At 48.7% G+C, this 13466-nt stretch overlaps 2 protein-coding genes across 3 annotated transcripts in view; one reads left to right on the forward strand and one right to left on the reverse strand.

Annotated features, from left to right (window-relative positions):
- Positions 1 to 1285, reverse strand: part of LOC140457071 (serine racemase-like) — a 28953-nt gene extending 27668 nt beyond the window's left edge. Inside the window, exon 1 of one of the 2 annotated variants that reach the window (XM_072551041.1) lies at positions 1230 to 1285. Coding sequence is in view for 1 of the 2 variants with exons in the window: in XM_072551040.1 (XP_072407141.1) it covers positions 338 to 379 (42 nt within the window). In the remaining variant the exon portion in view is untranslated. Of the gene's footprint in view, positions 1 to 337; positions 723 to 1229 lie in introns of those variants that run through there. The other variant, XM_072551040.1, reaches the window with a different exon arrangement.
- A 359-nt stretch (positions 1286 to 1644) lies between these two features.
- znrd2 (zinc ribbon domain containing 2) lies at positions 1645 to 8973 on the forward strand. The gene is given in 5 exon segments (XM_072551046.1): positions 1645 to 1749; positions 3035 to 3186; positions 5143 to 5227; positions 7360 to 7601; positions 7603 to 8973. Coding segments are annotated over 5 exon segments (621 nt in total). The 5' UTR covers positions 1645 to 1733; the 3' UTR covers positions 7729 to 8973.
- The last annotated feature ends 4493 nt before the right edge of the window (positions 8974 to 13466 follow it).

Genomic DNA, 13466 nt, shown 5'->3' on the forward strand with positions numbered 1-13466 from the left:
CAGTATTTGAGCAAAGTACAATGTAACCCTGCAAGTACAAATTCACCCCACAAAATATATACAGTAGCGCCTCGACTTACGAACTTAATCCGTTCCGGAACCCGGTTCGGGAGCCGAAAAGTTCGCGAACTGAATCAATTTTTCCTATTGTTCGGATAGTGTAAGAATGTTTGTACATAGCAACGAATGCTGTTCACATCGCACGCGCCAAAGATGAACCGATTGAGAACACGCGGGGCCCCCGAGAGCTTTTGCATTCAACAAGCGTGTAGCAAAGCAGGACAATGAAACCACATGGTCGCATGCGGGCTTTTTGCGTTCGTACCTTCGTTCATACCTTGAATTTCGTACGTACGTTGAAGCAAAATTTTACGTACATCCTGTTCGTAAACCGATTTGTCCCTGAACAGGGTCATTCGTATGTCGAGGCGCTACTGTATGTGCTTGTGGGTCTTTGTCTGTGTGTGTGTCTGTCTGGGTTGGGGGTTGTGAGTGTTTGAAAATGTATGTGTATGTAGTGAGTGTAGAGTGTCTTAAGTCTGTGAGGGGGTGCATGTGTGAATGTGGGAGTGTGTGTCTCTGTAAGGGTGTGTGTGGGTGTCTGTGTGTGTGTGTATAGTGCAATGGTGGTCACCCGTAATGTGACATGAACCCAAGGTCCTGGTTGAGACCCTCTCTATGGGTATCAAACTTAGCTATCAGCCTCTGCTCAGCCACTTTTTGCTGCTGCCTGTCCCGAAGTCCACCTTGGAGGACGGTCACCCGAAGGTCCGAGGTCTAATGTCCTGGACCACTGAAGTGTTCCCCAACTGGGAAGGAACACTCCTGTCTGTTGATTGTTGTGCGGTGCCCAATCATCCGTTGTCGTAGCCTTTGCTCCGGTTTCCCCAATGCTCCATGCCTCCGGGCATCCTTACCTGCAACGTATAAGATAGACAACGTTGACTGAGTCACATGAGTGCCTGCCATGTACATAATGGGAGGTGTCCCCACGCGTAATGGTAGTATCTATGTCCACACTCTGACACGTCTTACAGCGCCCACCCTGACAGGGTTGTATGGAGTTGTCCTGAGAGCCGGGCAGCTTGCTACGAACAATGATCTGTTTGAGGTTTGGCAGTTGTTTAAAGGCAAGTAGTGGAGATGTGGGGAAGGTCTGGGTGAGGAGCTCATCCTCATGCTCTCAGGACAACTCCAATTACTGCGCATGCTGGAATCTGAAACCAAACCTGGTGTTGTGTGAGTTTGAACTTTGTACATCCCAGTCCAACACCAGCATCTCCAAATCATGCCCCACAGAGCATTGCCCGAATCTGACCCCTCACCCCTCGCTGTGCGTCATCCTGAATCTAACCCCGCCCCTTCACCGCTACTGTCCCCGCCCCCTCACGGCCTGTCAGTCCGAATCTGACCCCGCCCCCTCACTGTGCGTCATCCTGAATCTAACCCCGCCCCTTCACCGCTACGGTACCCGCCCCCTCACGGCCTGTCAGTCCGAATCTGACCCCGCCCCCTCATTGAGCGTCACCCAGAATCTAACCCCGCCCTTTCACGGCCTGTCAGTCCGAATCTGACCCCGCCCCTGATCCGCCCAGACCTCGACCCCTAACCGGACGATTCCATTATCGCCTTACTGCGGGGGGGGGCGTATTCCCTTATCGGTGCGAATTGGTTGAAACCAAATTCCGTGAGACGTCACTTCCGACATCACTGAGGGTGCCTGAAGTAGTAGCATGGCCTTGAACAGTGGTAATGGGGCAGAGGGAGTAGGGGAGAAGGGAGGAGGAGATGGGGAGGGGGGAGGGTTGGGGCAAGGGAGGGGGGAGGGTTGGGGCAAAGGAGGGGGGAGGGCAAGGGAGGGGGGAGGGGTGGGGCAAGGGAGGGGGAGGGGCAAGGGGGGCATGGGAGGGGCAAGGGGGGGCATGGGAGGGGGAGGGGTGGGGCAAGGGGGGGCATGGGAGGGGGAGGGGTGGGGCAAGGGAGGGGTGGGGCAAGGGGGGTGGGGCAAGGGGGGAGGGGCAAGGGAGGGGGGAGGGGAGGGGTGGGGCAAGGGGGGAGGGGCGGGGGCAAGGGGGGAGGGGAGGGGCGGGGGCAAGGGGGGAGGGGGAGGGGAGGGGTGGGGGCAAGGGGGGAGGGGAGGGGAGGGGTGGGGGCAAGGGGGGAGGGGCAGGGGAGGGGCGGGGGCGGGCCAGAGGAAGACAAGAAGAAGGGGGGAATGTGACTGGGGGAAGAGACAAATACAGAAATTACTGGAGAAACTCAGGTCTAGTAGCATCCAGAGAGAGAGAGAGAAATAGAGTCAACCTTTTGGGTCCAGTGACCCTTCTCCAGTGTTTTCTGTTTTGTTTCAGCTTTCCAGCATCCGTGGTTCTTGAATTATGTTTTGCTTGGTGAGAGACAGAGGCTGGACAAGGGAGGATAAAGAGAGAAAGAATAGTGGAGGGAGAGAAAGATAGAGAATGTCGTAGGCCAAGGAGGGGGAAAGAGAGAGAGGCAAGGAAGAGATTAATGGGTAAAGGGGCAGGAGATAAACTGGGCAACAGAGAGGCCATGACAAAGGGCAGTGGACTAGGGAAGGGGAGGGGGGAGGTATGGGTAAGGTCGGGGGGGAGGAGGTGGAAGAGACTGGGCAGGAGAAAGAGCAGTGGGTCAGGGAGGCAAAGACAGAGAATGGGTCTGGGAGGGGAAGATAGAGGTGGTTATGGGTAAGGGAGACAGAACAGAGTAACTGGTAAGGGGTGAAGAGAGAGTGTGTAATGGGCAAAGGACACTGAGGAGAAAAGAGAGAGGTAATCGTGAGGAAAAGAGAGTGCAAATGGGCAAGAGAGGGAGAGGGAGAGTGGAGGCACTGGGGAAGTGAAGGACAAGGGAGGGAGATTGGAGGAGGCAGACATAGATGAGGGGTGAGTGTGAGGGACAGAGACTGAGGGGGTCAACATTCCTCTCATGAGGTGTCTGGAGGGAGTGCAATATCTTCCTGATGCACTGGAGGACGACAAACTGTAACTTGTGCCTGTCGGCTGTTTGTGTGCAGGTGATGAGGAGATGATGTGGACGCCCCCGTCTGAGGCAGAGATGAAGGTGATTGAGGCTCGCCGTGAGCGACAGGACAAGATCACCAAGCTGATGGGGGATTACTTGCTGAAGGGTTACAAGATGCTCGCAGACAGTTGTCAGGAGTGTGGAGTGAGTGTTGGCCACAATGCTGAATAATCATTGTGTTTCAGTATGAGTGACCCTTACCCTGCTGAATAAACCCTAACTCTGTACAGTTACACAGTGAGTGACCCTTACCCTGCTGAATAAACACTGACTCTGTACAGTTACACAGCGAGTGACCCTTACCCTGCTGAATAAACCCTGACTCTGTACAGTTACACAGTGAGTGACCCTTACCCTGCTGAATAAACACTGACTCTGTACAGTTACACAGTGAGTGACCCTTACCCTGCTGAATAAACACTGACTCTGTACGGTTACACAGTGAGTGACCCTTACCCTGCTGAATAAACACTGACACTGTACGGTTACACAGTGAGTGACTCTCACCCTGCTGAATAAACCCTGACTCTGTACAGTTACACAGTGAGTGACCCTTACCCTGCTGAATAAACCCTGACTCTGTACAGTTACACAGTGAGTGACCCTTACCCTGCTGAATAAACCCTGACTCTGTACAGTTACACAGTGAGTGACCCTTACCCTGCTGAATAAACCCTGACTCTGTATAGTTACACAGTGAGTGACCCTTACCCTGCTGAATAAACCCTGACTCTGTACAGTTACAGTGAGTGACCCTTACCCTGCTGAATAAACCCTGACTCTGTACAGTTACACAGTGAGTGACCCTTACCCTGCTGAATAAACCCTGACTCTGTACAGTTACACAGTGAGTGACCCTTACCCTGCTGAATAAACCCTGACTCTGTACAGTTACACAGTGAGTGACCCTTACCCTGCTGAATAAACCCTGACTCTGTACAGTTACACAGCGAGTGACCTTTATTGACTCTGTACAGTTACAATGAGTGACAGGGGGGTGGGTGGAGAGCAGTGTTTGGTGCAAGTTTGCAGAAGCATGTAACCCCAGCTTGTAACCTAAGTGCCTTGCTGAGCTGAATAATCCTGGGTTGGAGTCTCAGAATCCCCATGCCACCTGTCTCCTAGCCTCTAGCTTCATTTATAGCTCTGTAAGAGAATGGACTCTCCCACCCATACAACCTGCCCAGACTCGCTCTTTATCTCGTTGTGTGACTGAGGGAGTAACTCGTAAGTCTTGGAAACAGACTGTTTGGTCCAACTCGTCCATGCCGACCATGTACCCTAAATTAATTTAGTCCCATTTGCCAGCATTTGGCCTGTATCCCTCTAAACCTATTTGTGTCCCCATCCAGGTGTCTTTCAAATGTTGTCATTGTACCAGCCTCCACCACATCCTCTGGCAGCTCATTCCATACGCACTCCACCCTCTGTGTGGAAAAAGTTGCCCCTTAAGTCCCTTTTAAATCTTTCCCCTCTCACCTTAAATCTGTGCCGTGTGTTGCTGTCCCTTCTCTGTGATGTTTGGGAAGGGGTGCCCGATGTGTGGATGCAGGGGTTCAAATCTCAACATGACAGTGGAATTAAAATCTGGCTAATTAAAAAACAAAATCTGGAATCCAGAACTCCACCAAAGGTGACTGTGAACTATCAGCTGTTGTAAAATCCATCTGATGTGCTTCTGACCTTTTTAGGGAAGGAAATCTGCCATCCTTGATCTGGTCTGGCCTAAATATGACTCCAGACCCACAGCAACGTGTTTGTCTTGACTGCTCTCTGCGCTGGACTTAGGAAACCGCTTGGTAAATGGGGACAGGTTGCTATTTTAATGATAATTGTGTTGGTGGTGCCTGAGGAACCCCAACTGGCAATTTGACCACAGGAAGCCTCACACCTAAGACCAGCAGCCCCCCCTCCCCCCCCCGCCCCGTGCAAGCAGTAAATACTTGTTGGTGACCCAGCCGGCATTATGTTGTAAGGGCAGGGTTGTTGTGGTATTTGCAGAGATGTGGGCAAGGAGGTGGCTTTTCTTTCTATGCCGGGAGGGCTCAGTGGCTCATCAGGCTGGTGGGTTGACCTCCCATCCGTTGTTCTCCCTGACAGACTGTCCTCCTTCAAGACAAGAAGCAGAAGAACTACTGCGTCGCATGTCAGGAGCTGGATTCCGATGTGGACAAAGATAACCCAGGTAAAAGGACTCAAGTGTCAGAGGAGCCAGAATGGTGCTTTAATTTTAAAATCGCCTCCTTCGCTTAGCCTGTGACTGTTTCGCTCTGTAACACCACGATTAGGGAGGAGTGTCACATCCCTCTAGTTAAAAGATTGTAGGCTCAAGTCTCACTCCAGGAGCAAACGATTCAAGGCTACCACAACACTCCCGGTGCCAATACTCAGGGAGTGTGGCATCGTCACAGGGGCCCTACTTTCCAGTGACATGTACCTGTAGCTTTTGTATAGGGGTTGGTTAGACCACATCTGGAGTACTCTGAGAAGCTCCTTACTTTAGCAGAGGTATGATTGCCTTAGAGGGAGTGTGTGCAGGTTCATCAAACTTGTTCCCAGGGTGGAGAGACTGTGCTATGAAGTGTTACAACACAAAGTAACCCTCCTGCTTAATTTAAACCAGCAACACAGAAAAGATTTATCCCGTGCAGTAATCTGTGAACATTCGAGAGTCTAAGAGCTCTTTGAAGTAAAAATTTACAACTTTATTTCTTGAAGTATAACAGAGAATAATTAACGAACAACAATTTATAAATCCTTCCTCTAACCTATCTTTTACTTTCTCCTCTACGTTACTGGCCCGATAAAAATCCCAATTAAGATTTACAAAGCAAAACTTCTTATCTCAAAACCAGGCAACTTTTGGTTCTTCTCTGTATTCCTGTTGTCTTTTCGTCGTCTTGGGTTTCTGCTTCACAGGTTACTGGTTGATAAAGGTACCTTTAAGAGAGCTATTTTTTTAGCAGTCTTTACATGCAGGTGGCTTGGCAGTTCTCCTCTCAACTGTTCAATTTTCCCCAGTCTTATACCCCCCCCCCCCCCCACCAGAGCATCGAATGGTGCCATCAGCTTTTTAAGATTGTCAATATACTAAATTCAAATTGAATTGGAGTATGGTTGTTTTGGGGGGTATAATTTAAACTAATTGGCCAAATTCAAATCTCTAGCAACTAGCTATCCCAACTACTGGACCAAAAGGTTACATTATATATTTTTTTCAGAACACTTGTCAGGTAGTTCTGTTACTTTTAACTCTTAAAGGTATTGTACACCCATGTCTTCATGACAGAAGAGAGCTCGAGACTGTGCACTCAAGGGTTTTGAAGAATGAGGTTTCATTGAAACTTGAATATTGAAAGGGATATAAAGTGGGTAGATGTAAGCGCAGCAGTTGAGGAGTCTAGAGGGACACAATTCAATAATAAGTAGGATGCCACTGAAGTCTGAGAAAGAAACATAGAAAACAGTAACAAGGGTAGGCCATTTGGCCCTTCAAGTTTGCTCTGCTGTTCATTATGATCATGGTTGATATCCAACTCAGTAACCTGTTCCTGCTTGCCCCTTTAGCTTCAAGTGCTATATCCAAATCCTCCTTGAAATCATACAGCACTTTGGCCTCTACTACCTTCTGAGGTACTGGCCTCTATTCTCTGGATGAGGAGAAATTACGGGTAAAAGGCATGATTGTATTGAGTGGAGGAATGGATTCGATGGGCTGAATGGCCTACTCCAGCTCTTGTGTTTCTAGAATCAAGGGCACAGGTGAAACCGAAAGATCAGCAGGCCACTTTTTGGAAAGGACTAGGCCCAGAAGGGTTCTGCCTATTTATTTATTTATCCCTCTTGATGCTGTTTGTCGGGGGATACTTGTGTCCAATTTAATCGCTGTGCTTCAGACATAACTGCACGTTCATAATGCTTCGTCAAATGTAAATAGTTGTGCATTTGGGGGCACCCCCGGGTTGTGAAAGGCGTTATATAAATGCACAGCTCCCTGTGAAGATAGTATCGTGGTTATCATGTCTGCTTGACATGCAACGGGGACCTGGTTCTAAAACAGGCCAAAAAAAAATTAGGGACCCTCTTGTAGCACGATGGTAGTGACCCTAACCCTAACCCTGGAACTGGAGGCCCGAGTTCAAGTCCCCCTTCAATAACATTCCTGCCCAGGTTGATTAGAAAAATAGGTTTATTTTTATTTTTATTATTATTATGTATTTTATACATTTATCGAACTTTTGAGATGTGGGAGGTGTTTGTGTGTCTTTTGCAAAACCCCTTGCCCTGATTTGATCTTTGCCTTTTTCGCTCTCGCAGCTTTGAACCCGCAAGCGGCCCTGTCTCAGGTTCGGGAGCGACAGCGCGTCCTCAACGGGCAGGAGGAGCCACTGTGTTCCCGCTCCACTCCGGAACTCTCGCTCGAAGCCAGGTCTCTGCCCGCCCCTGGCCAGGAGCCCCCCGAGCTGGCCCCTCCCCGGGCCGAAGGCGACGCGCCCTTGGGGCCAGCCCACCTGGGAACCCCTCGTGCCGGTGCCCACCGGGAGGCCGAGCGGGTGCTCCCTGCAGAGGCTGGCGTGGGCCTGCGGTGAGCTGGAGCAGGCCTGCTCAGTGGAGTACAGCTCTCAGCTCTGCCTCTTGATCAGGAACTGCGCCGACGCGCTGCACAGCTTGAAGCGGCTGGCCTAGTCACCCTCTGGGACTCCAGGGGGCGGCACTCTCTGTCAGAGGTCCGTGCCCTGAATCCGCCAGTGTACCGTGGCACACCAGGGTTGCGGGGAGAGGGTGCTAATCTCTGTTTCATTGGCTCCGGGTGCACCCTCCAAGCCACAGAAATGTCCTGCTCTGACCTCCAGCCATATTTAACTTTGCACTTCTGGGGAGCAATGATGTCTAGATTGTCCATGTGACATTTAGCAATTAGCTGTGGTGAAATTAGGAGTATATTCTAGTCTGCCTCCCTCATAGTGTTGGAGACAACATCATTTAAAACAGTCTCCTAACCCAGTCTAATAGCCTTTCACGTTCTCCCTTGTCCGATATCTCCCGAACTAATAAACAGAACCGTCAGCGCCCCCCCCCCCCCCCCCCCCCCCCACACCATGGTTGTTCATTTTGAAAACTGTTTAATCTTTAGTGTTTTGGAGCCTGTAGGATACTTCCTGGAGGTTTGACATTCCTCCTGTGGTCCCGGAGTGTTATGGGAAATCCTGTCTGGAATTGAATAGAGGTTTTGAAAGTTTGCACAGTTGTTGTGGGGGGGGAGGGGGGTGTTTCAACGGTCAATAAGACACATTAACCTTTGGGTCTGGGGACAGTGCAGAGAGAGCTCTATTTAACTCTGTGCTGTCCCTCTCCTGGAGTGTGTTTGATGGGGACAATGTGGAGGCAGCTTTACTCTATCGACTCCCACAATGTACCTCACCTAGGGGTGTTTTGAGTGGGTCAGTGTAGAGCTTTTAAGCTTTACTTTCAGCTTAAAAGAGTAGAGGGACTGTTTACTCTGTATCCAGCCCTGTGCTGGACCTACTTTGGGAGTGTTTGCCTAACAGAATTGGTCAGTGCTGGAATTTTGACCTCGAGTTCCGTCTGAATCACTCCAAGGAGTAGAGAGATGGAATTGTAGAGGGGAGTTGGATTACATTTTTAAAATGATTTAGGTCAAACTGATGGCTAAGGTTGTGGCTCGAGTCCATTGCTAGTACCGTGAGAATTCCCCTTTGGAATCTACATCTCCGTTAGATGTTGCACTGTGTGGAGATACCTTTTGGATCCTAAGCTGTTCCACTGCACATTGAGCCCATGCTGGGATTGATGGGACTCTGTATGGTCACCAGAGATAGTTCTCTCTTCCCTACACTTCCACCCAACCCCACTGGAAATGTTTTGTTTTTGTATTTTGGTTTAAATTAATAAAGTATTTGCATTTCTCTTGCGGTGCTGCTGGTTTCTCGGGCCCTGTGGGTCTCCAGGGTCAGGCACAGACGGGGACCTGAGCTGGTGCCAATTCCAAAAAGGCACAACCTTTGAGGGGTGGATCTGTGCGGTCTCTCTGGGAGCAGCACCCCTGGACAGGACATGAGAGACCTCAGGAGGGGCAACAGTAAGGGTGAAAGAAGGAAGGGTCCCAAAGTGGGCCAGTAGTTCACCCTGGAGATAAAGGATTTGAGCAGTATCCCAGTTAAATCCTGCCATATTAATCATTCATCCTGTCTTTAAGTCTCCCTTCTCCATTAGAGACATACAGCACAGAAACAGATCCTTCGGTCTAACAAATTCATGCTGACCAAGCTTACTGAAACTCAACTAGTCCCACTTGCCTGTGTTTGGCCCATCTCCCTCTAAACCTTTCCTATCAATGTACATTCAAATGTCTTTTAAGTGTTGTAACTGTACATACATCCACCACTTCCTCTGGCAGCTCATTCCACATATGAACCACCACTACCTCCCCCCCGTGTGAAAGAGTTGCTTCCCAGGTCCCTTTTAAATCTTTCTCCTCTCACCTACAAAATGTGCCAGGCGAAAGTGAGGACTACAGATGCTGGAGATCAGAATCTAGATTTGAGTGGTGCTGGAAAAGCACAGCAGGTCAAGCAGCATCCGAGCAGCAGGAGAATCGACGTCCCGGTGAAACGCTTTTGCCCGAAACGTCGATCTTCCTGCTCCTCGGTGCTGCCTGACCTGCGATGCTTTTCCAGCACCACTCAAATCTAAAAAAATGTGCTCTCTAGTTTTGAACTCCCCTATTTTCGGAAAAAAGACCCTTGCAATCACCTTATCTATACCTGTCATGATTTGCAAAACTATTAGAAGGTCAACCTCCTAAATATCCCAGCCTCTCTTTATAGCTCGAATCCTCCATTCCTGGTAACACCCTTGTACATCTTCCCTGCGTCCTTTCCAATTTAATATCCTTCCTATAGCAGGGCGACCAGAACTGTACATAATACTCCAAAAGTAGCCTCACTAATATTCTGTACAACTGCAACACGACATACCAACTCCTATACTCAATGGTCTGAGCAATGAAGGCAAACGTGCCAAACACCACTACTATCCCTGTCTACCTGTGATGCAACTTTCAAGAACGATGTACATGAACCCTCCAAGGTCTCTGTTCAACAGCACTCCCCAGAGCCATATCATTATAAGACCTGCCCTTGTTTGTTATACCAAAATGCCATACCTTGCGTTTATCCAAATTAAACTGCATCTGCCACTCCTCAGCCCATTCACCCAATTGATCAAGATCCCTTTGTAATCTTGGATAACTTCCTTCGCTGTTCACTATACCATCAATTTTGGTGTCATCCGCAAATTTACTATCCATGCTTCCTAAATTCTCAGGTGGCTCAGTGGTGAGCACTGCTGCCTCACAGCACCAGGGTCCCGGGTTCAATTCTAGCCTCGGGCGACTGTCTCTGTCGAGTTTGCACATTCTCCCCGTGTCTGCATGGGTTTCCTCCCACAATCCAAAGATGTAGGTCAGGTGAATTGGCCGTGCTAAATTGCCTGTAGTGTTAGGGAAATGGGTCTGGGTGTGTTACTCTTCGGAGGGTTGGTGTGGACTGTTTGGGCTGAAGGGCCTGTTTCACACAGTGGGTAATCTAATCTAATCATCCAAATCATTTACATAAATGACAGACAACAGTGGACCTGTTACCAATCCCTCTAGAACACACCTAGTCCTAGGCCTCCAGTCTGAAAAACAACCCTCTACCACTACCCTTTATCTCATACAGTCAAGCCAATTTTGTATTCCATTGGCAAGCTGTTTTTGAATCCCATGTGATCGAACTTTACTGACCATTCTACCATGCAGAACTCTGTCAAAGGCGCTACTAGTCGATGTAGATAATGTCTACATCATTTATCTTGGTCACATCCTCAAAAAACTGAATCAAATTAGTGAGACACTATTCCCCACCCACAAAGCCATGCTGACTATCCCTGAACATTCTTTGTCCCTTCAGATGCATGTGAATCCTATCTCTCAGAATCCCCCCCAACAACTTAGCCAGTATTGATGTCAGACTTTGCTACTCTATACTTCCAGGGTTTGTAATAGAGATGTACAGAATGGAAACAGACCCTTCGGTCCAACCCGACCAGATTTCCCATCCCAATCTAGTCCCACCTGCCAGCACCCGGCCCATATCCCTCCAAACCCTTCCTATTCATATACCCATCCAAATGCCTCTTAAAATGTTGCAATTGTACCAGCCTCCACCACATCCTCTGGCAGCTCATTCCATACATGTACCACCCTCTGCATGAAAAAGTTACCCCTTAGGTCTCTTTTATATCTTTCCCCTCTCACCCTAAACCTATGCCCTCTAGTTCTGGACTCGCAGCCTTTCTTAGATAAAGGCACAACATTGGCCACCCTCCAGTTCTCCAGCTCCTCGCTCTGCTAGGGGCTCAACAACCTCCAGCTTTCTGCAACGTCCTGGGATACACTTGATCAGAGTTCTCCACCTTTATGTTGTTTAGGATGTGGAAGTGCTGGTGTCGTACTTGGGGTGGACAAGGTCAGAAGGTACAAGACACCAGGTTACAGTCCAAACAGGTTTATTTGAAATCACGAGCTTTCTGAGCGCAACACTGAAGGTGACAGGACGTATTGCACAAGCAACTAATAAAGCATCCTAGGCTTTATTAATAAGGCCAGGAACTACAAAGACAAACAGGTTATGTTGAACTTACAGAGACACTGGTTTGGCTGTGGCTGGACTATTGACTCCAGTTCAAATCTACACTGGTCCCACTTTCCAGCACTTGGCCCTTAGCATCCCTACAGTGTGGGAGCAGGGCATTTGGCCCTGAGAAGAGGACCCCCACACCATCCCTGTAACCCTGCAGTTGCCATGGGTAATCTACCTAGCCTGCACTCTATGGGGCAATTTAGCTTGGCCAATCCACCCTAACCTGCACATTTCTGGGACTGCGGGAGGAAACCCACAGAGACAGAGAGGACACCAAGCTGGAATTGAACTCAAGTCCCTGGTGTTGTGAGGCAGCAGTGCTAACCACTGAGCCATCATGCCTTGAAGATTATGATGTGGAGATACCAGTGTTGGACTGGAGTGGACAGATTAAAAGTCACACGACACCAGGCTAAGGTCCAACACGTTTATTTTTATTTTGCTAGTTCTTTTCAGGTATGGAAGAAAAGTTGTTCTCTTACAGATAATCATAAACTTAATTCAACTGGCCTGTCAGAGTTGGGAAATGCTCTGTGTGCTGCACTTCTTTGTTGGTGTAGGCGATATTGCAAGTTACATAGCCGGTCCAACAGGTAGCTCGCTATAATCTGGTATTGTGTGATTTTTAAACTTTGAATATTATGATGCTTCAACTGCTCATTTAAGTACTTTTTAGAGATTGCCTCCGCTACCCGGCCAGGCAGTGCATTAGTGATTCCCACCATCCTCTGGGTGAAGAACGTTTTCCTCAAATTCCCCTCTGATCCTCCTGCCTTTCATCTTAAAATTATGGCCCCTTATTATTGACCCTTCAACTAAGGGGAATAGCTGCTTTGTATCCAGTCTTATCATGCCCCTTATAACCTTATCCACCTCGTATTAGCCTCCTCCCTGCTAAAACATGGGTAGATTGCTAACTTGACCAAACAGCAAGGGATGCTGCGTATATTGGCCAAGTAAAACTCTGGAATCACAAAACCCACACACGTGCAAACACAGCAGCCAGATCCTAATGATACGAGCATAATGTAAAAGGCAACAGTTATCCCGGACAGACATACCCCCAACAACTTAACAACTAAACAAAGGAGAGCCCAGATCAGTGTGGTGCTGGAAATGCACAGCAGGTCAGGCAGCATCTGAGGAGCAGGAAGGTCCACGTTTCGGGGAAACGCCTTTCATCAGGAGTGCCCAGACAGAAAGGCACTGGGCCCTGCTACATAAACAGACAAACAGTAGCAAGCCATCCAAATGACAGACATGGATTCAAGCTATTAAGTGAGCCTCCATGATTGGCCAGAACTATAGCAATTTCCAGAAAACCGTCTAAAAGGCATTAAAAACAGGATTCACCTGCAGACCGGACTTTCGGAACCTCTGGGATCATATAAGACTTTCCAAGGAGATCAGCAATGCAAGAGCAGAGATCAGCTGACGAGCCAGACAGAGAGCGAGTGGAAGGAGAGAGAGAGAGAGAGGAAGGAAAGAGAAGGCAACTTTGCAGACCCAGAAACAGAGCCAGAGAGTGACTGCATAAATCTACAAAAGACTCAGGAATTATTGTAACTTTAAGTTACAGTGGAGTAGAGACAATATGTTTGGTATTAAAGGTTATTGTAACTTTGTTCCTAATAAAGTTGGGACTGCTTTGCATTGGTACCAGCTTGTGTTCGTATTGATTTGACTGCTTCAGTATTGTGGATCACCGGAACAAATTCA

Source organism: Chiloscyllium punctatum, chromosome 31, assembly GCF_047496795.1.
Source record: "Chiloscyllium punctatum isolate Juve2018m chromosome 31, sChiPun1.3, whole genome shotgun sequence".
Taxonomy (NCBI): domain Eukaryota; kingdom Metazoa; phylum Chordata; class Chondrichthyes; order Orectolobiformes; family Hemiscylliidae; genus Chiloscyllium; species Chiloscyllium punctatum.